General features: G+C 64.9%; 1 protein-coding gene across 1 annotated transcript; it reads left to right on the plus strand.

Annotated features, from left to right (window-relative positions):
- Positions 1-1,228: 1,228 nt before the first annotated feature.
- PPRC1 (PPARG related coactivator 1) lies at positions 1,229-21,363 on the plus strand. Its single transcript, XM_084633449.1, has 15 exons — positions 1,229-1,266; positions 7,855-8,007; positions 8,766-8,918; positions 9,648-9,746; positions 10,639-13,681; positions 14,437-14,490; positions 15,048-15,108; positions 15,527-15,597; positions 15,867-16,608; positions 18,673-18,846; positions 19,400-19,466; positions 19,789-19,854; positions 20,223-20,344; positions 20,585-20,736; positions 21,006-21,363. Exons 2-15 carry the CDS (start codon positions 7,945-7,947, stop codon positions 21,107-21,109), a joined length of 4,971 nt encoding a protein of 1,656 aa, XP_084489575.1. The 5' UTR covers positions 1,229-1,266; positions 7,855-7,944; the 3' UTR covers positions 21,110-21,363.
- The last annotated feature ends 492 nt before the right edge of the window (positions 21,364-21,855 follow it).

The following is a 21,855-nucleotide window of genomic DNA, read 5'->3' on the forward strand; positions in this document are numbered from 1 at the left end:
CCAAGGGGCTTGGCCGTAACACAGCTCTCCCCGGTCCAGCAGGGCTCGAACACCAGACTGGGGGTGTAGGCGGGCCCCCTCCCGCGAGCCAAGCCCAGCGTGTGGCTCAGGCCGGCGACACCCAGCGAGTGGCTTCCCCTGGCTGCGGCCGTTCGCCCCCCTGTTGTTCGGCACCCGGGGGGGGCAGGGCCGCCCAGAGGCAGACGTTTGTGGCATGACTCTCTGGGGCCCCCCCAGACCCCGGGCACTCGGACTAGCTGGCGGGGCCGGGGAGACCCTGGCCTTGTATCTGGCCCAGCGCGGGGTGATCCTGGGGGGCCGCTGCTCCGGTGGGGGGCCCTTGGCTGGGCGCGCCTCGGGGCAGGTCCCTGCAGCCCACGTGGAAGCGAAGCCGCAGCTGGGCAGTGGGCGGGGCCCGGGGCTCGATCCGCGGGAAAGGAGGCTGGCGGGGACGGGGGAGAAAGGGGGATGACGTGGCGCTGAGTGGCGCCTCGCGCGGGTGACGTCAGCCGCTCGCTCCCCTCCCCCGCCCGGAAGGGGCGGTCCCCGGGGCGGGGCTGGGTTTTTGACAGCCCTGCCCGCAACAAAGATGGCAGCGAAGCCAGCCCCGCCCGGGCTGCCAGTCACGTGCTGGCAAGGGCCAAACTCCTAGGACAGGGCCCAGGCGCCCGAGACCGGCCCAGGGAAGAGCCGCGCGAGGAAGGAGAGAGACAGAAGCGGCCGGTGGCCCGGGCCCAGCCAGGAGTCCCGCCGGCCTGGCACGGCTCAGGCCCCGCTTGCTCTCGGCTGGCACAGCCCGTGCCGGTTGCAGTGCCCCTGGGCCAGGCCCGCCCCCGCCCGGCCTGGGACCGGCCCCAGGCGCTGCGCCCAGCCGGGCCCCGATCCTGGGGCACGGCCCCTGCCCCCTGCCCCCGCGGGCTCCGACCCAGGGAGGCGGCAGGGCGCGCGCGGGGGGGGGAACTACACTTCCCATGAGGCCCCGCGGAAGCCGCCTCCCAGCAGGCCCCGCGCCCCGGCGCCGGCCCCCCCTCCCCGGGCGAGGCGGCGGCGCGCGGCCTGCCGGGAGCTGTAGTCCCGCGCGCGCCGCCCCGTCCGTCACGTGGCCTCGAGCGAGCGAGCCGCCGGCACTGGCCGCGCTGGGAGCCGCGCTCCGAGATGGCGGCGCTGCGGGGCGCCGGGCGAGCCGCCGGGGCCAGGGCACCGCGCCGGGGCCGGGGGGGCGGCCCCGCCCCGCCGCCGGCCCCGCCCCCCGCCAGCCCCCCGCAGGTAGGAGCGGGCTGGGGGGCGGCGGGGCCGGGCCGCGCCGCCCGGTGACACGTGGAGGCTGCGGGGGGGGGCCGGAGCCGGAGCCGGGCGCCCCCCCCCCCGGCGCGGAGCTCGCTCCCGCCCGAGCCCCGCGCGTGTCCGCGGCCCCCCACGCGCGCGGCGAGCTCGGGGCCAGGCTCGGCCCGGGCCGGCGGGGGCAGCGCACGTGGGCCCCGCCCGGCGGGCTCCGGCGCCTGCACGTGGGTGGGAGCCCGGCGCAGCCGCTGCCGCCGGCCCGGGACAGAGCCGGGGCCGGGGCCTGCTGGGGGCTGTAACCCCCCCCCCGGTCAGGGTCCCCGCTCGGGGTCAGCGGGGGGGGCTGCGATCCCCCCCCCCGGTCAGGGTCCCCGCTCGGGGTCAGCGGGGGGGGCTGCGATCCCCCCCCCCGGTCAGGGTCCCCGCTCGGGGTCAGCGGGGGGGGGCTGCGATCTCCCCCCCCCCCCCGTTCAGGGTGCCCTCTTGGGGTCAGCGGGGGGGGCCTGCGATCTCCCCCCCCCCCCGGTCAGGGTCCCCGCTCGGGGTCAGCGGGGGGGGGCTGCGATCCCCCCCCCCGGTCAGGGTCCCCGCTCGGGGTCAGCGGGGGGGGGGCTGCGATCTCCCCCCCCCCCCGGTCAGGGTCCCCGCTCGGGGTCAGCGGGGGGGCTGCATTCCCTCCCTCCCCCCCCCCCCGCCACGCTGGGGCTGCGGAGCACTGCGGGCGGGGAGAGGCTGCCAACTCCTCCTTCTCTGTAGCGCAGCCTGGGGACTCCGGAGTGACCCTCCTGCGGGGGCTGGGCCTTGGGTGCTGCGGGGCGCCGGGGACCTGCCGCTGGAACCCGGGGGGTGAAAGCGGCGCCCCCCATCATATCCGGGGGGCTGAAGGCACCTGGCACCAAGCCCTGCACCGTCAGTGCAGAGCAGTGGCCGGCCTAGAAACGGCGGGGGTTCAGAGAAGGTGGCTGGCGAGCTGGCCAGGGTGGGGCTGCTCGTCGCAGACCACGGCAGAGCTGGTTTCTTGGGGAGCTTCTAGTGTGCAGGGCTTGAGATGCACATCGGGGTTTAGCGTCTGTCACAGCAGCGTGCCCGGCTGTCATCCTCCAACTCCCCCCGCCCTGGGTGTCCCACCCCTGGCTGTGCTGGCTGGCCAGGGCTGGGGGCTGTTTGCTCTTGCATTCAAAAGGCATCCAATGAAGTGAGCTGTAGCTCACGAAAGCTGATGCTCAAATAAATGGGTTAGTCTCTAAGGTGCCACAAGTCCTCCTTTTCTTTTTGCGAATACAGACTAACACGGCTGTTACTCTGAAACCATTCAAAAGGCAGTGGGCGTGTGACTTTCTTCAGGGACAGTGCTGATGCACAGCTGCCTACCACCTGTATCCTGCCTGAAATAATCCATGGAGTGGTTTCGCTTCTTAATTTTGTCAAGCTCCTCTGAGAAGCAAACCATTGACATGACTGGTTTTGCTTCTGGCCCGGCTTCTCCTCAGAGCATGGTTTGCTTCTCTAGGGCGGAAAACAGATCCGCAGTGCTTTGCGGGGTGGGTGTGTGTGGAGGAGACTTGTGTATCTTATCGCCATGGGGCGGGGGGTGCCAGGTGACACCGGGTCAAGCTGGAGAAGGAGTCACAAATTAATCTTTGTGGCCAGCGCATGCCTAATTCTGGGTTGGAGCATTTGGGTAGAAAAGCCAAGTATAGACAGCCAGCCTGTGTCCTTGTGTAATTCCTGTAGACCTGTGCCGTTGTTCCTCATATTACCTGGGGGCAGGCCGTGGCTGATTAGGAAATGGGACACTTAAGCCTTGCCTGGATTAGGGAAATTTCCCCTGAGTGCTGTGTCCCCTCCGTCATCCCCGTCCCCCCCCGCTTGGACTTCTGGAGTGTGCAGTGGGGCCGAGAGAAATAAGAGTTTTGGAAGTTGGGAACTGGTGAGGGCCCTTTAACTTGGACTTGCCCCCTTGAGCTGTGTGTTCAGGGCTTAGATACCCCAGCAATAGGTCTGTTAAAGATACCTTGACTATGCTGGACAACATGGAATGCAGTGTGGTCTAGTGGATGGAGCACTGGGCCGGGTTTCAAGAGTCCTCAATTCAGTTTCTTGCTCTGCCCCCAACGTGCTGGGTGAGCTTTGGGCAAGTCGCACCCTAGTCCCCTGCCTCAGTTTCCCCATCTTTACAATAGAGGTGATGATACTGGCTTCCTGTGTAAAGTGCTTTGAGCTGTATGGATGAGAAGTGCAAGACACAGAGAACAGATTCTGGTTTTCTAGCTTCTCTTGAGATTTATGGGAGCTGCAGAGGACATGATTTCATTTTTGCTTTTGCGTAGCAGGCACTTGCGGGGTGCTCTCTGGGATGATGGACAGGGGCTGGCCCTGCTTTAATAGAGGATCTGATGTTCTGAAATGGCTTTGTCCTGAATCAGAGCTCTGTAAGCTTGGAAGCTCATCTCTCTCGCCAGCAGAAGTTGGGCCGAGGAAAGAGATTCCCTCACCCATCTTGTTGCGCTTGTCCTGGGAAAGGCATTTACTTTGTTCATGTTTTACAAAGCACATGTGTTCCCACGTCTGCTTGGAAGTCAGTTCACTTCACAGTTGCCCTGGAAGGATGCACTGTATCCTGAACGGGTTCTTTGCCTCTTCCCGCCGTCCGGTTTAACTGCCTCCCCGGAGATGCCTTGGCTGACGGGTAGGCAGCAGCTCTTGCCTTTTGGAAGCGTGGCTGCAGCTTGAGCTGTGTGGGAGTTTAGCTGACTAAACAGGGGGCTGTCCTGGAGGCTTTTGGTGATAGAGGCAAAATCAAATGTAAGAACCCTCCCAAGTATTTGCTGCGTGATGTCACATCCTTGTATTCAGATCCTTTCTGCCAACACAACGCACAGTGATTTTAGGTTCTTGGATATGCCAAGATTGGGGCTGTCACGCAAGTTGTGTTGAAAACTTGTTCCCTGGCTGCTTTTGAGCCTGTTCTGCCCATTGCCTACCCGCTAAGACCTGGCCCCGGGGACTGCTCTGCTCTAGAGCCCTAGAATGGGACAGGTTCTCCAGTCCAGCTGCCAGGGCCCGGTCTGGCCTGCACTGGTGGTTATGCCACAGTGACTCTGGAAACCTTGGGGCCCCTTTGAGAGATGTTTGTCCGCTGGGAACCTTCCATTTAAGGGCGGCCAGCTTTGCCCAGGTCTGGGCTGGCAGCTCACCGGGAGATCGGACTCTGTGCCTAGCAGGCTTGAAGTGAAGCAGGTGGATGCCATCTTGCACTTAAATACAGAGGTGGGACCTGCATCCCAGCATGCCGTGCACCTGTGGGGCCAGGTGGCCTCTGCACAGCTCCATAGAGGCTCCTTTGGGTTTCAGTGGGAGACTTGATTCTCTACTTCTGCTGGTCTGCAACCTGACGCTGAGAGTCCTTGCTAGCGGCAGTGAGGGCTGAGGTTCCTCCTCTCGCTCACCCACTGAGGGGCCACTGGCAAATGCCCCTTCCTGCTTCCAGTGCCCCCAGCTTGCATTTCTAATGAGGGCTGGTGTCCTGGGCCCAGAGAGCTCTGGGAAAGTGTCTTTGAATGGTCCTCTCCAGAGCCTGGGAGCCCGGCTGTAGCCACGTCAAACCCTCGAGCTGCAATGTTTCCGTCTGCTTTGGTGCCCCAGTCCGTAGAAGTTGTAGACGAGGCAACAAAAGCCAGTCAGGTGCTGGGGTTGGAGGAGGGAAAAAGTCAAGGCAGGAAAGGAAGTTAGTAAAAGGAGAGCTGTAACTCCACGAAAAACACTCAGGGTGTGAACTGACCCCGTCTGTGATCTGTGAACAGGAGGAGGTGGGAAGAACTGAAAAGGCACCACATTTAAAATGGCTCCAAGGGGATCTTTTGGGGAACATGGTCTCATTAGCCAATGACTCCCCCAACCTGTAGAACTCATCGCTGCAGGATATTGAGGCAAGCAAGTCAGTAAGTTCTCTGAAGACAGCTCGTCGTTTTTCCCCAACAGCAGCTGCCAGGACACTACCTGTATGAGCAAAGTCTGGGGGCAACCTCTGCACCAGGGCGAATCTCCCCTCCGAGCCATAGCACCGCACAGTGAGGTGATGCGGGAGAATTGACCCCTTCCTTTGAACCATCCAGCATTGGCCATGTACATCCAGGGCAATGGACTAGATGGACCACTGATATATTCCCATGTGGCTGTCGACTGCTCAGTCCTGCAGGAGGCGCTCTCCCCTCCCACGGGAGTTTGATTTTGCTATCCCTCGTTGGACTCCTGAAAGCATCTTTTTAATTGTGATGCATTTGTAACCGTGCAGTGGCCTGGATGCTGCAATAGTGAAGCATCAGGGTGGGGTTCCTTGCGAACTGGACTGCAAAGGCCGACGCTGTATGAGCTGCTGACTGGTCTGACTGCAGCGATTCCGATTCTTGCAAACTCCTGTTCGACCGCGTGGCTCCTCCCTGGGGTGAGCTGTGCCTGCTTGTTCCAGCTGACTCCAAGCTCTGCAGTAAGGGCTGGGTTCCTGGGCATCGTCCCAGCTCCTTTGATCATTCCTGGGATCTCCAGACTGATTCACCAGAGACTGTTCTGAAATGACAGGTTTCAGAGTAGCAGCCGTGTTAGTCTGTGTTCGCAAAAAGAAAAGGAGTACCTGGGCTCTGGAGGGGAATGCCGTGCTTGGGGTTAAGCTGGGTTTTACACGTTACTTTCCCACTGCGTACTGGAGTAATACAAGATAATAAACCATGGCAGCATAATTCATACCGAACACTCGTCTTCTGCATGAGACAGGAGAGTGATCTCATTCCTGTACAGGACATGGATCTGCAGCTTGTGTCAAGCAATCCACCAAACACAAGCTACAGATCACAGCTCTGTCTTTAGTTCACTTTCTAGGGGTCTTTGCTTCAAGAATATTGATGCTTTGGCATTAGAGAAATGATCAGTCCCCACAGCAGCAGCTGCTAGGGGAACTTGCATTGGGCAGCAAAGAAGTTTTTCATGCTGTCCTCGTGTAGGAGCTGATCATGTGACACAGATTCCAACCCCTTCCCCTGGTATTTGACTGCAGAACTGAAACTGTCCATTTAAAAGCCCGAGCCTGGGTTTCTAAGTTCAGCTCCTAAGTAAGAGGTGGAGGTGAGCTGCTGCTGTTCCCAGGGACTCAAGCCGGAGTCAGGGCTGGTTGGGACCTCTGTAAATGAGGTCACCTTTATGTAGTAGCAGAACTTCAGGGGCACAGGTGGAAAGTTAAATCCCTAGCTGTTCCGGTGGCCAAGAAAACCTGCTGAACGTGCCCCCCAGGGGATGCTGCCTTCTTGAGTCTAAGCAGCCCTGAGAGGCGAGAATTGCCCCGTTCATCTCAGGGGGGCATGCCTGTTGAGACTGGAGGTCCAGGACTGGAGAGCTATGCAGATGACTCAAGCAGGTAACCAGGTTATAGCAGACCCAGCGTAAAGGCTCTGCAGCCCGTCATCCTGGGCCTTACCAATGGGATCGACCTAGGTACATCGCTCAGGGCTTCGAATAATTGCACGCCCTGTGCACCATAGGTAGGTGGATCTAACCCTGTGTAGACGCGGCTGGCTAGAGGTGGGTTAAGTACATGGATGGAGAAACCTCTTGTGTCGTCTGTGGCACAGCCAGAGCGCTGGAGCTGTGCCGTGGGGGGTTTAGTGTACACATACCCTTCCTTGTGAGAGGAGGAGGCGGCTGCAGGAGGGACTTTACCCCCCCTCGCCGCCTCAGGCAGCTGGTGCCTGGGGGCATCTCTGCCCCAAGCCACGTCTCTCATGGGCACGGTGGCTTGTACAAAACACCACCACACTAAACCAAGTACATAAAACCCATGGTGTTTGTGAGACTTAACTCAAGGTGCTGAGTGGTATATGCACTGGGGAGGGGGGTTAGGTCTCATGGGACTTCTGACCCCCATGCCCAAGGATTTGGGCTCTGGCCAGGAGACTGGAGTCCACCCCAGCATATGGTGGTTCCTCTGCAATTTCATTGCTAGTTGCCAGGGAGGCTTACACTCCAACATCCCTGTGGCCTTGTTGTGCTGAGTCTCCTGGTGAACTAGTCCTCTAAGCTGTAATTCCTCACTGCGCACTCACGAGCTCTGTTGACTCTGAAACCTAATGTCAACACCAACTCAATGCTATTCACTGCTCATCATTTAATGGAGCAGCAGTGGGCTGAAATGCTTCTCCTTGGTTGCTGGATGCAGGGGCTTCAGGTTGCCAATTCTCAACTGTATCATGAGCTTCACAATCATTGGTGGTGCTCTTAAAGCCCCAGCTCCTGGAGCCCTGTGATTGAGACAGTCTATTTCCGCTTTCATTTTAAAAATTAAGTTTCTGGCCTGCGTGGTTGTGGAGAGAAGCCTGAGAACATGACACCCCCCTGCCCAAGGGCTAGAATGCTAAGTGGCAAATATAGCCCCGAAGCTGGCTGGATTTTATTCTGTGTTAGCGCAGCACTCCAGTCGTAGAGCAGGGCCCCATTGTGTAGAACAGAACGGGGGCGTGTTTTGTGGCCTGTAGCCTGGTGAGCACTGGCTTCTCCCCACTAACCTGTCTCCTTGCCCCTCTCTAGTGCTTCTCTCTGGAGGAAGATGAGCTGAGCCTGCACTTGGTTCCCGCCTGCAGCGATGCTATCCTGGAGGCCGAAGGGATCCTGGGAACGATGCAGAGCTACCTCGATTCCTCCGTGATCTCTATCATCGAGGACTTCAGCACCCTGACTGAGGTAACAGGCTGCCTGCAGAGAGGCAGGGAACACAGTCGGGCCCTGGGCTTCCGCATTCACCCATCTCGCCTTCGGGACCTGCCGCAGCCCTGGATCCAAAGCTGCCTGGGGCATCTCCAGTCCCACGACCTTGGTGGGGTGGGGGGCGAGACGGGATACGGCAGGTCTGGGAATCTCCGTCCCTTGCCTGCTTTGGCCCCTCTGTTTGCTGCTTTCCCTGCCGGACGCTGCATCGTTTGGCTGGGCGTGAGGTGAGCAGTGCTGGGAAGAGTGGCCAGGAGTCAGTCCGTGGTCCAGCTCTCTCCTGTCATTCCTCTTCCCCTCCTTTTCTTTTGTCTGACAAGGATTCTTTGTCAAGGGCCTCTGCCGGCACACCCGCCAGCTAGCCTGCTCCTAATGTGTCTAGCTCAGCCTCACGGCAGTGTTAATTCAGGGGGGCAGGGTCCCTGCCACCTCCCCTCCTCTGGGTTCTGAGCTCTTGGGCCGGGACTGAGCCAAGCACGTGCCGGTTGACGGGAGCCTTCCAGTCCTGCGGGCACCTCCCCAGCAGGGCCCTGCTCGAGGGACATTTGGGGCAGAGGCAGAGCTAGTTACCACTGGCCCCTCAGTGGGCACCTGCATTTCTGAGCCTCCGTGTTGCTGACAAGAGACAGGCGTGAAGAGAGGGGAAGACGTCTAGTGGCTAGGGCCTGTCATGAGAGTGGCAGGGCGGGGTCGGTATCTGGCGGTGCCCCTGATGCAAGGGCCTCTCTCACCAGAGCAAGGCCTGCCTGGATGCACCGAACGAGCTGTCGCTGCTGACGGCCATCACCGAGATCCTGGACAGCACGGACGACGAGACCCTGTCTCCGTTTGACACCACCCTGGACTCGGAATTGCTGGCACAGCCCCGGGAGCGGGAGAGTTCTTCGGTATGAGGTGCTCTCTGCCCCCCTTCCCCGCCCTTCCCAGGAGGTGCCTAGACCAGCCACTTCCGCTTCACTTAGTCCCTGGCCAGGGCAGCAGCCAAACCGTGCACAGCTCACGCGTAGACGTGCTAACTCGCCTACCTCTGGGCTGCTCATCTCCCCCCACCGGCTCCTTCCCTTGGGGCTCTGGGAAAGGAGGCTCCAGATCCCAGTCCCATTTCAATGGGAGCCCCCCCATCCCCGAGTCATGCCGTGTCATCGGTGAGATCACTGCATGTACCTGGCAGCTGCAGGGCACCCCCTGGCAGTCACCAGCTGAGCTGCTTCTGAAATGAGCTGTAGGAACTGCCCTGTGGGAAATCAGGAGGAGCGGGATTGGGGGGTGGCACACACCTTATTTGCTGTTGGCTACAGACCAGCAGAAATGCCCCACAAAGCGGCCTGCATATCCCGCCGTGGTATGTAGGCGGCTCGGGCTGCTCATGCTTTGGCGAGCCAGGCACTAGAGCTGGGTGTGATTCCAGCTCCTGGAACCCAGCGCTGGGATCAAACGGCGGCTGGGGCGTACCCTGGGGGGCCTCGTGTAGCCAGTTGACATGCTGGGCATGTGGTGAGGGGGGAGAGTCTGGTGCGGGGAGGCTGCTGGCCATGCGGCTTCACCCTGTGCCCCGGCTGGGCTTGGACTGGCAGGTCTGTGTTTTCCACCTTCTCATTCCACTTCTTACCCATCAGTTTCAGAAGTTTCTCAGCTTGTCCCGGGCCTCCCCTGAGCGCAGTGTTCCTGCCCTAGACGATCCGTGGGGCCTCAGCGGCCCGGCTGCCATCGGCAAGGTGAGAGGGCAGCTCCTTGGTGTGTGCAGAGGGTCAGGGAGAGCCTGGGGCCAGGGCAACCAGGGGTGCTTAGGAAAGACATCAGCCGGATTGGCTGTCCTGCTCGTACCCATGGATGGTGGGGCTGTGGGTGACGTTTGGGTTGCCTGGTCTCCGGTTGTGCAGGGTGACTCCTGGTAGCCCTTGCCCGCTCTCCAATATCTCCATGGTTTCTGGGCCGCTGCTGAGCTCCGCTTGCTCACGGCTCGGGAGAGGCAGCATCAGGGAGTCGCTCTGGCTTTGGAGCTACCGTGCAGTGCCAGGACTCGCATCTTCATGCTCGCTGCTCTCTTAAAGGGCCGCCAGCCTTTGCCCCTCCTGCTCGCCTGGAGCTGGGAGCAGCCCTGAGCCGGGCTAGTGGGAGCCTAGCCAGGCAGTTAACAAGCACCTCTGCGGGACGGCTCACAGTCCTGGCCAGCTGTAACCCCAGCCATGCTGGCGCTGCTCTTGGGCTGCAATGTGAATGTAAAGCCTTGCTTTAGGCTGTAGCTCTTCGAGCCCTTGTCCCCTGCAGCGTTGGGAATGCTCTCCGGAAGGGGGGCAAACTCCTGGGCAGTGAGGATTCGCCGTAACACGGGAGCTTGTCAAGGTGCAGACCGGGCAGGAGCGGTGTGGGGCTGTTGCAAATCAGTGAAAACTGCCCCCAGTGGGGCTCAAACTGTGCAATTGTGGGCTGGTCCCTGCCAGTCCACACACCTCATGAGGAGAGGGCATTGCCCTGGCTGCTAGCCGGGGTGGCTGAGGCCACTGGCAGTCGCCACCTAGGTTACGTGAGCTGCACTGCTCTGCCTCGGGGCTGCCCCGCTTCTGGGGAGCAGCGCCGTCACCTGTCTCTTCCCCCTTTCCCTGCCAGGTGGGGACGGGCCCTGGGGATCTGCTCTGGAACGGCCTCGAAGAGCCGGCAGCACCCAAGCAGGGCAGCAGCAGAGCGGCCCGGGCGGAGCGGAAGCTGCCCAGACCCCAGCCCCTCCCGCAGCGCAGCGACGGGGAGGAGGAGGAGGAGGCTGCTAGCCCTGGGCAGCACGGCAGCGTGGTGGCAGCTGTGGGGCTGCGGGAGAGCCCCCTGGGTTTGTGCGCCGAGGCTGGGGGTGAGGAGGCGGTGTGGCCGGAAGACAGTGATGCTCCCTGCATCATCAGCACAGGGGCCGGGTCCCTCAGCGAGCTGGTGAAGTCCATGCACCCGTACTGCCTGCCCACGCTCACCGTGTGCCTGGACCCTGCCAGCGAGCCGGTGGCGAAGGAGTTCTTAACCGGCCCGCTCCTGCTGGAGATCGTGCCAGGCGAAGGCGAGAGCCTGGAGATCCCCGTGGTCCTGCAGCAGCTGGGCCCAGAAGCGCAGCTCCCAGCTGAAGGGCAGGGAGCCTGCGGTTGCCCAGCTGGCAAGGGGGATGGTGCCCTAGAGCTGTCACCTATGGATGGTGTGTTGCCAGTGGGAACGCCTGCCCAGGGGTGTGAGACTGGGGGCCACGGCAGGGCCCCCCAATCGGAGCCTCCCAGCCTGACCCAGGCGAGAGAGTCCCCTCGGGGGGTTGACCCTGAAGCAAAGGATGAGGAGAGGCAAAGAGACCAGTATCTGGAGAGCAGCTCCCGGAGCAGTACGGAGGCGCCAGCGGGCGGGAAGCGCCAGGGCACCGAGAAGGGCCGAGGGCGTGAGAGGGCCAGGAAAAGCCGGAAAAAGAAAAGGGAGGAATTGCAGAAGGGCCAGGCCAAGCCTGATGGGGACTGCATGGTCCGCAGGCTCCTTTCCACATCCTTGGTGCAGCCGCCAGCCACCCAGCGCTCCCCAAGCTGGGCAGCCCGGCCCTCCATGCAGGTGTCCACCTTCCTGGAAAGGCAGCTGGAGCAGGCCAAGAAGGAAGGGCAGATGGAGCTGCGATCGGCCCGAGGGAGACCGCGGGCAGCGGCAGCAGGGGGCACCCTGCAGAGGAAGGGTCACCCTGAGGTGCAGAAGGAGCTGGAGGCTGAGAAGCCCAACACGCAGCCAGCTGTGCAGAGTGCTGAGACCCCCGGGCCCTCGGAGCAGGCCGTGCCCAGCCCCGGGGAGCAGCCGGCTGCCGTGGGACGTGGCCCAGCGGAGCAGGGAGAGGTAGCTCCTGGGTGCGGTGAGGGGAACCAGCCTGCCCCCACCAAGGGGAGCATTGGCCCAGAGACCACCCCCCCACACGGTGACCTCAGTGCTGGGGGGGAGGCTCCCCGGAGCCCGCAGGAAGTGGAGCGGGCTGGGGCCGAGGCTGCCGGCTGGCCGTCCAAGCCCAAGGCGCTCAGCCTGACCGAGTACCGGCTGCGGATGCTGCACCGCCAGCCCAGCGGGGCCGACGGGAAGGAGGGGGAGAAGCAGGCAGCGAGCAAGTGGCCCAGCGTCCCCGAGCCCCCCACGGAGCTGGCCGAGATCCCGTGCCTAATGGCACCTGTGCGCCCCCTGCCCTCACAGCCTGCCCAGCCCGTGAAGATGCCCAGCTCCCAGAGGGGCCCAGAGAAACCTGCCAGCCCCCCAGCCACCCCTCCTCTGCCCAGAAAGGCACCTGCAGAGCCCCCCCAGACCGTGCCGGCTCCAGTGCCCCCGGGGCTGCAGCTGCCTTTCCTCCCGCCGGCCCTGGGAGCTGCTGCTGCAGCAATCCCCCTGGCCTCCACAGCTCCCTATGCCCTCTACTCACCGGTGCCTTCCTGGCCTTGCTTTGGCCCCCCGCCTGCCGGCTACCCCAGCCTGCCTCCACCACCGGCCGCTGGCGGGTCGCCCAATGCCTTTCACCTGGTGCCTGGCCTGCCCCCGCCAGCCCTGGCCTGGCCCCCCCCTGCCCTGCCACCACCTCCCTTCGGTCCAGGTGCGCCATGTGCCCCCATGGGCTGGGCCCTGGGCCTCCAGCCGTCCTATTGGCCTGGGGTCCCCCTGCCACCTGCAGTGCCTCCAATGGTGTACAGCGATCCAGGGGCAAAACCCTTCCCAGCTAGCCCTCTCCCCTTCCCAGCTAGCCCTCTCCCCTTCCCAGCTAGCCCAGCCGCCCCGGCACCAATCTGCCAAGAGCCCTCAGTTTTCACAGCACAGCCAATGAAGCCAGCGCTAGCCAAGCACGAGGTGCCAGCCCAGTCCCCCCAGCATGGGGCACAGCCCTCGGCCAGGGCCACTGGTGGCCGGGCATCTGACCCCAGGAGGCAGAGCCGGCCTGTGGGCGAGTCATCTGCCACCCAGCCTGTAGGGCAGCCCCCTGCCCCCCGGCCTGTGGGTGAGTCACCCACTGCCCAGCCCCCTATTGCCATGGCCCGGACTGTGGGGGAGTCAACTGCTGCTGGGCCTGTGGGGCAGCACCCTGCCCAGCCCTTGAGGGAGCCCCCAGCCCCCCGGCCTGTGGGCGAGTCGCCCACTGCCCAGCCCGTTATTGCCACTGCCCAGCCTGTGGGAGAGTCTGTTTCTGCTGCTGCCCCTCGGCCTGTGGGAGAGTCCCCTGCTGCCCAGCCTATGGGGGAGCCCCCTGCTCAGCCCACAAGGGAGACCTCTGCCCCACAGCTTGTGGGAGAGTCACCTGCTGCCCAGCCCATGGGGCAGCCGCCTGTTGCCACTGCCTGGCCCGTGGGGGAGCCTGTTTCTGCTGCTGCCCCCCAGCCTGTGGGGGAGCCTCCTGATACCTGCCCCATGGCAGAGGCTGCAGCTCCAGCAAAGGTCCCACTGGCCAGCCTGCTGGAGGGGGACCGGCCAGACCCCAAGGGAGCTGTCCTGCAGGAGCCCCGGCCACCTGGGCGCACGTCCGTCCGCGGGAAAGCAGGGGCACTGCTGAGAGCGCGAGAGGAGAGCCAGCCCACCAAGCTGGCCCCTGCCCGGCCATGGAGACACCGGCCCCTCGTCAGCCCAGCCCAGCCTGGCGCCAGCAAGGACATTGTGCAGGCCTTCATCAGCGAAATCGGTGAGGGGCCACGCTGGGGGCGTCTGGGGGCAGTGGGGCGCCGAGGAGGGGAGGGGCTGATGGGGGGGGGGCAGTGGGGCGCCGAGGAGGGGAGGGGCTGATGGGGGGGCAGTGGGGCGCCGAGGAGGGGAGGGGCTGATGGGGGGGCAGTGGGGCGCTGAGGCGGGGAGGGGCTGATGGGGGAGGGCAGTGGGGTGCCGAGGCGGGGAGGGGCTGATGGGGGAGGGCAGTGGGGCGCCGGGGGGGCATGTCGTGAGCCTGGCTCAGGGTGAGTAGCAGCGAAGCTGAACCTGTCTGCATGGCAGAGCCCTTCCCCTGGGGTTGGGGGGCTCAGCCCGCACTGGCCAGTACAGTTCTCTGGGGCTGCACTGAATGGGCATCCGGCCTGCGAGCTCCCTGGTGCCTGGGAGGAGCCTTTTCTCTCTGAGCCCCCTTCCTTCCTGCTTGCAGGAAAGGCTGCCCCGCCTTTGTCTGGACGTGGCAAGGCCCCTGGCTCCCCGAGGGTCTCTTCCCCTCCCACTGCACTCTGCCCCAGAGCCCCGGCTCACGAGTCCCAGCCGGTCCAGGCACGAGAGTGTTGGTCTGGATCTGGCCCCGTTGCCCCATGGCAGCCGCATGGCCGTCAGGGGTGCCAGTGAGTGTCCCTCGGCGCTGCTCCTGCTGGGGGGGGGCTCGTCAGCCTGAGCCCCTCTGCCCCAGCTCAGGACCCCAGCCCGGAAGTGACCTGACAAGCCGCGTCTCCTCTCCTGTCGCAGGAATCGAAGCCTCCGACCTGTCCAGCCTGCTGGAGCAGTTTGAGAAGACTGAAGGTGAGCGGCTGGCGTGCCCTTATCGGCCATCCCCTCTCCCATCTGGCTGCCCCCAGGCTCTGCGCGACCTAGCCCGACAGGCCTGTTGCAATCCCACATCCAGGGAGGTGTCGGACCGGCTGATGCGCCGTCCCAAACTCTGCAAGCGTCAGGTTTCTGGCTTGTAGCAGGGACTGTGGTCCCCAGCCTGGGCGGGGCAGCCCCACAGCGGAGGTTTCTGGCTTAGCTGAGCAATGGGTCCTGGCGTAAATCGGAGCAGCCTGAAGGCTGCCAGTGTGTAAATGTTACTGCGGTGAAGGGCAGACCTGGCCCGTTTCCCGACCCCTGCCCCGTATGTGAACCGGGCCAGTGGGGGGCCCCAGGTGAGGCCAGGAGGGAGGGGACCCAAGCAGAGGGGTTGTGCTGCGCAGGGAGCCAGCCCTTTGGGGCGAGGAGGAAACAGGCCCCCAAGCCCGGCACCCGGAGTCGCCCAGCGAACGGGCCCTGGAGTGGGGACGCCAGGCTCCCCGCCGTGGCAGCATTTCCCTCAGCTCTCCCTGCACTTGCTCTCGTTTCAGCCATGAAGGAGGCGCTACAGGTGCGGCGCCCTGGAGACAGGCTGGTGCCGGGGAACGCCTGGTGAGTCTGGAGGTGCCCACGGTGCCTCCCAGTCTGTGCTGGCGACAGCCCCGGGGCTCCTGGCCCCAGGGAGGGGCGCGGGCAGAGCTCGGGCAGCTGGGGTGGGTCGGTGCTGTGTCTCTGTGCGGCGGTGAGCTGGACAGCGAGTGCCCCCAGGGCCCAAACGACAAAGGCTGCTTGAGTGCACGCACCCTCTCCTGCCGGGCCAGAGATGGCGGTACCTGGCAGCATGCTGAGCGCCCAGGGCTGTGCCAGCTGGGCCCAGGGCTGCGGTGATGGGCACTTCGGGTGCTGGGAGGCAGCATGCTGGGGCGCTGGGCCAGCGCTCCCTGGTGAGGTGGGGGGTGCGTGACCTGGCCCTGAAGGTCACGGGTCTCGGTCGTTGCCACTTTTAGCGAGGACCCCTCTCTCCCTGCAGCAGGTCTGAGAGCCACCCGGACAAGAACCCGCTGGACAGCCTGCATGCCCCGGAGCTGGCCAACGTCGCTGGTAAAGCCCTGGGGCTGGAGGGCTCGCGGGGGAAGGGGATCTGGCACCTGCCTGGCAAGCGCTGCCCAGGTTCGGCGCCTCGCTCCAGGGCAGACGGGGGCCAGGGGGCATGGCTGGCAGCTGCTATGGGGAATGCTGAGCAAGGGGATGTGGGGAGGGGTGCAAACCTGTCCTGGGGGAGGGGCCCAGGCCACAGAATGCTCCTGCTTGCTATCGGGGCGCATGCCGTGTCCTGGGGGCCCCCCCTGAACACCCTCGTTACCTCGCAGGCCTCACCCCGCCAGCGACGCCACCCCACCAGCTCTGGAAGCCCTTGGCTGCTGTCTCGCTGCTGGGGAAGCCCAGGTCCCCCGGGGCCGCTGCCCAGGAGGGCAGCCAGAGAACTGCCAAGTTCATGGAGGCCAAGCCACTGCCCCAGAGCAAACCTCGGGGGAAGGGCCTGCCCCCCACAACCTGTGGCCCACCCCCCAGCCACGTGGGTTCCGGAGACCATGACTACTGCGTCCGTGGCCCCGGCCAGCCAGAGGAGGGCACCAGGCTCCCCAGCGTGCCGGCCCCGTCGGAGCTGGGCTCCCGCTGGAATGTGAAGCATCACCAGGATATCACCATCAAGCCGCCCTCCTCCCTCCCCACACGGACGCTGACCTGGCCCGGGCTCAGCCCCCGGCCTGGTGCCGCCCCTGGCTCCAGCGAGCAGCTGGATCACCGGACTAGTGCCCGAAGCCAGGCTGCCGCTGGCAGGAGCAGCTCCCCCACCTCGGTCCTGCTGTCTCCGGACACGTCCCCCTGCCGGGACGAGGAGCCGCAGACTCGGGACCCGCAGCCGAAGCAGCTGGCTACCAAAAGGTCCCTGCACTGCTACCGGAGACGTGGGGCCTCGCCGAGCCCCCGGGCCCGCGCCAGCCGCTCTTTCAGCTCCACGTCCAGCGGGGCCAGCGCCTCCTCCTCTTCTTCCTCCTCCTCCCGGTCTCGATCCCGGTCGCTGTCCCCGCCACTGAAGCGGTGGCGAAGGTAAGTGGCAGGTTCCCGGTCCCCTGGCTGTCTGGCACTCTGCTGTGGCTCCGTCGCCAAGCTGCCGTGGCTGGCTCTCCCCGCGGAGTCTGGCCATCCGTGCGGCTGGGCACCCCAGGCAGCTGGGAGCGTTTGGGCTGGGCACAGGGAGACACGCCTTGCAGAGCGGGGATCTTTGAGGGATAGGCTGGGGCAGAAGGGCTCCCCTGCAATGGCGTTTGCTGGGCGTGTGGAGGGCACAGCGATGCCCAAGACCCGGCGGACCCGCCCGCACTGAGCCCAACAGTCACTGAGCCACCGGTGCAGCTCGCCATGGGAACAGGGTTACCACCTGGGCTGGTTCCAGGGGCCATCAGCTGCCCATCGCTCGCCTGCGTCGATGGCCCCATACAGTGTCATAACCAAGCGGAGGGGCACTGGGCTGGCCATGGAGAGAGCAGGGCTGTGTCTGCCCGGGCAGAGCTAGGAGCTCATACAGCAGGGCTGCCCCTGCGCCAGAGGCCTTGGCATAGGCAAGACGTCAGCGCTGACCCCAGGGCTCATGGTCCGGGGCTGGCGCCCGGCCTGGCCTGTGTGGGTCGGACCAAGTCGCGCCACTGGCGGGGCACCTGGCCCGGCTGGCGCTGCCGAGTAGCCAGAGGGGCCTGGAGCTGCATGGGAGGCACCAAAGAGCTCTCCTTCCCCGCGAGCGCACCCGGGGGCCTGGCGCTGCCCTCCGGAGCTGGGCATTGCAGCCCCGTGCCGGCCGGAGCAAGTAGCTGGCTCTGACTGGGCAGCAGGTGTGTGGGTGGGGGGCTGTCCGGTCCCTCCAGCCAGGGCACGATCCCCTCCGCTCCCCTGGTGCCAATCACAGTCTGAAATGGCTGTAGCAGCCCTGCCCACGGCTGAGGGCACTCCCTGCCATCCAGTCTGTACCTCTCAATCCCATTGTCCTAATCCTCGGGCGGTCCCCTTCCTGGGCCTTGTGCCCCACCCAGCCCTGCTGGCGCTCTGCCAGGCAGCAGGGAGCTCCAGGGCCCTGTGGGATCAGGGTCCTCGGCCCCACATCCTGCTGTGCAGCTCGGGGGAGAGCGGCCCTCTCCTCTCCATACAGCCAGGCCGGCTCAGCTCCTCCACAGCTGCCAGGCCCGAATGCCTGGTCTTACTTGCAGCCCCTGGCTAGCAGTTGGGCTGATGTGCAGCCCCAAGAGAAGAGAGACTGTCCCCTCTGGGGCAAGAGGCCCTGGATGGTGCTGGGCTCCCCTGCCACCATCAATCGTAGGGAACCCCTCCCCTGCCCCCCGCAAGCCACCTTGAGAGGGTCTGTGCCTCTCCTGCCCCTTGCTCACTGTGCTCAGCTCCCCTCGGCCAGCCCGGATCGGGGCTGGGGGCAGATCAGCCCCTTTGCTCCCCAAGAGGCCGGGCCCAGCCCAGTCCCGCTGCAGGCAGAGGAGTCGCTGAGCATGGACTCAGGCACCGGACTTGTGTCTCTGGCTACTCCCCACCTCGCTCCCTAGGCGACCAGCGAGCGGAGCCGTCCCACCTTGCGTCCGCCCTGCTCCCTCCGCCTCCCGGGGAGCCGTGCTCCCGTCGCTGCACTGGACCGGCTAGCCCTGCCCGCAGATCCGGTGCCTGGTGCCGAACACTGCATGCTCCTGCTCTGTCCTGGCAGCTGAGCCGTTCAGCTGCCCCCATCGCTGCCTCCCCGTCAGCAACACGTGACAGCCGGCGCGGGCCAGGCCGTGAGCGGCTCGTCAAGTTTCACTCAGTGCCGTACCATATTGAACACTGCTATTTACCTCGCTGAGCTGTTGGCTCAGGCTCTCTGCAGACTCCGGCAGGTGCTGTCCTGCCTGGGTCATGTTTTGAAGGCTTTCCTCATCTCCATGAGGTTCGGGAGGCCTGCTTGGGCAGGAAGCTGTCCCCTGGAGCGCCCCAGGCCATGCTGAGTGTCCTGTGCGTGTGGGTCAGGAGAGCACCTCGCGGCCTCGATGCTTTGGGGATGGGAGGAAGCCCCAGCTGGGGTGGGCAGTGAGGGGCTTGGGGCCCACTGGAGGCTCACGGGGTGACGTGCTTGTTCGGCAGGTATCGCTCGAGACGCTCCCGCAGCTCCCACTCTTCCTCCCGCTCGAGCTGCGGGTCCTGTGGCCGGTCCCGGGGAAGGTCCTCGTCCTCGTCCTACTCGTCCAGATCCTCCTCGGCTTCCCGCAGCCACTCCCGCTCCCCATCCCCCCGCAGGAGGAGTAACCGGAGGAGAAGGTAAGGACACATCCGTGGGCCATCGGGACGGGGAAACCCCGCTCCCTAGGCCCCCTCAGCTCAGACCCCTGTGCCATTTGGGCCCCTACTGCCTACCCTGCACATCTGGGCAGTGGTGCCCCCCCCACCCCCGCTCTGCTGGCCCGCTGCTGCCCCGAGATGCTCCAGATGTCTCCAGTCTGGGAGGGGCCCATGCCCCGCCCCAGGCCTGGGGAAGCAGCAGCAGCCTCCCTTGGGGGAGGGGAGCTCCTGTCTTTTGGGGTTGGGGGGAGGGCTGTTCCCTAGGGCGCGTGCGGGCCTGGCCTGGGGCTCTCCACAGCCCATGACCCCCACAGGCTCCGTCGGCCTGGTGTGCACCTGGGTGTGCCCACCAGAGCCAGGGGTGGCCGTGGCCTTGCGCTGGGTTGAGGGCACATGCCCGAGACTCTTGGCAAGCCTGTGGCCTCCCCCGGGCACCAGCCACAAAGCCAGGAACAGCTCTGGGGGCCTGTCGGGGCAGTGGCTGGTGTCCTGGCTCTCCCGGCTCCCAACCGCCCTGATTGTGCCCTGCCAGATACGATTACTGCGACCCTCCGGATCACTGCCAGCACCAGAAAGTCCTCCACAAGGAACGTGCAATAGTGAGTGAGGGCGTGCACCAAGCGGGGGTGTGGAGGTCCCTGGGAGCTGTGGGCTGGTGCAACGTGGTGGGGGTGTCTGGTCCCTGGGAGCTGTGGGCTGGGCATGGGGGGTCCTGTCCCTGGGAGCTGTGGGCTGGGCATGGGGGGTCCTGTCCCTGGGAGCTGTGGGTTGGTGCAACGTGGTGGGGGTGTCCGGTCCCTGGGAGCTGTGGGCTGGGCGTGTGCAATGTGGTGGGGGGGGTCTGGTCCCTGGGAGCTATGGGGTGTGGGGGGGAAGGGCGTGTCTGGGGAGCCCAGCTGACCAGGTCTCTGCTCCCTGCAGGGCTGGCTCCTCCCACACCAGGGCCCAGAGCTGAGCCTCCCCAGGCAGAGAAAGGGGACGCCCTGTGTGAGTGTCCGGCCCGTTTCCCTGCTTCCTCAGGGGGCTCTGAGCCCCTCTGGCCTGGGGGCCTTGCCAGGTGAATGGGGCTCACCCGCGCTCCGGACTGGGGGCGCAGTAGGGCCATGCGCTGTGGCCGCGTCTGCCCTGCTCCACCCCCGACTTGCTGAGCTGGGGGCAGGGTCCCCGCCTTAGGGCCCCACTGGGCTCCGAGCGGGGCAGGAAGCAGCCCTGCCCATGCCCGGCTCCTGGCTACCAGCCGGGGTTGTGCGGCGGAGTCGTAACGCCGGGTCTCCAGGGTGAGCTGGGCGGGAGCGCGTGCCGAACTCTGGGGCTGGGAGCACCCGGCTCATCGCTTCGTGCTGTGCTCCCTGCAGGAGGAGAGGAGAGTCGTCTTCATCGGCAAGATCCCCAGCAGGATGACGCGGGCAGAGCTCCGGCACCGCTTCTCTGTGTTCGGGGACATCGAGGAGTGCACCCTCCACTTCCGGGCTGAGGGGTGAGGCTGGGCCCTGCCCTGGGGAGGAGGGGGCCGCTTGGAGTCTGGGGGGGATTGCCGGGGCTCCCTAGGGGATGTCAGGGTAGCTCCTGGCACCCTGTCCTTACCCAGAGCAGGCTGTGCCCCTGCCCAGGGTGGGCATGGCCAGGCCCACGCGTCTCAGCCTTGGGAAGCCTCTGCCAGTCACCAGGTCGCATGGGAGGGGACCCAGCGAGTCACCGGCTCTGCCTCTGCCCCCAGGGACAACTACGGCTTTGTCACCTACCGCTACGCCAAGGAGGCCTTCGCCGCCATCGAGAGTGGCCACAAGCTGCGGCGCCCGGACGAGCAGCCCTTTGACCTGTGCTTCGGGGGGCGCCGCCAGTTCTGTAGGAGGAACTACGCGGATCTGGGTGAGTCAGGGAGCCCAAGACGTAGCCAGGGCCCGGGCCACGCCAGGCTCCTTCCCTGCTCCCCTTGCGTCAGCGTCCCGCCCCTGGGCCCCCAGCCTGCCGCCGAGCACAGCCTAAAGCTCTGGGCGTGGGGCGGCAGGCCCAGGTCCGGCACTGCCGTGCGGTGGCTTCACCTCCACGCCTGGCTCCCCTCCGGGGAGCGGGGTGACCCCTGTGCGGTGCGTCCCCGCCCCAGTGCCTTGCGCTCACTGCAGCCTTGTGTCCTCCAGACTCCAACCGGGAAGACTTCGCCCCCGCCCCCATCAAGAGCAAGTTCGACTCCCTCGACTTCGACACCTTACTGAAGCAGGCTCAGCGTAACCTGCGGCGGTAGTGCCAGGCCCGTGGCGGCTGCCTCCGGTGCCCGCGGGAGGCGCCAGCTGGCGGCACGGCCTGGCCTGGCTGCAGCCGAGCCGGGCCGCACCGAGAAATGCAAAGACAAAAGAAGTGTCAAACCAGATTTTTTTAAACAATTTGTTTTTATAACAAATATTTAAGGAAGATGAATCGCCTCTGTTAACTGAGGGGCTGGAGGCAAATGGCTGCCGCAGCCCAGTCACCCCGGTTAATAAACCCGGGTCCAACCTAGTCCTGGCTTGTCTCCCTTCTTCGGCTGCTTGGGCCTGGCGTCCCCTGGGTGGGCTGGGCCCAGGGGCGCCACCTCCTGCGTGGGTGAGGGCGGCTGGGCTGAGATGGGCCTTGGGAGTGCGGCTCTGGGCAGCAGTGCCCAGCTGGGGTCCAGCCTGGCCACCCCCAGCTGAGCCTGTGCTGCAGCCGCCTGCGAGTGGTAGGGGAGAGATGGCAGTGCCCGGCCCAGGGACGTCTCGCCCCTCAGCCTCACTGTGGGGTGGAATGCATGTGAGCTGGAGGGTCTCACGCCTGGCGCTACCAGCGTGTCTGACCTCCTCTATGGGAGGGTTCAACACAGGGAACTTACCTTCTCTCTGCGCCAGGCCAGGTTGCCGTCGGGGGCTACAGGGACGTGGCACCGCGATCCGCCCCCAGCGTGACTGACCTGCGTCCTGTGGCTGACCCCAAGGGGCATGCGCCTCTGCAGTCACTGTCCTGGTGTCATCTCGT

Source organism: Lepidochelys olivacea (assembly GCF_965140295.1).
Source record: "Lepidochelys olivacea isolate rLepOli2 genome assembly, chromosome: 7".
In the NCBI taxonomy this organism is placed as follows: Eukaryota; Metazoa; Chordata; order Testudines; family Cheloniidae; genus Lepidochelys; species Lepidochelys olivacea.

Coding starts and splice junctions, on each gene's coding strand:
- PPRC1 (XM_084633449.1), top strand. CDS start 7,945: ATGCAGAGCTACCTCGATTCCTCCGTGATCTCTATCATCGAGGACTTC. Junction 14,491..15,047: donor GCAGTTTGAGAAGACTGAAG/GTGAGCGGCTGG, acceptor CTCTCGTTTCAG/CCATGAAGGAGGCGCTACAG. Junction 15,109..15,526: donor CTGGTGCCGGGGAACGCCTG/GTGAGTCTGGAG, acceptor CTCTCCCTGCAG/CAGGTCTGAGAGCCACCCGG.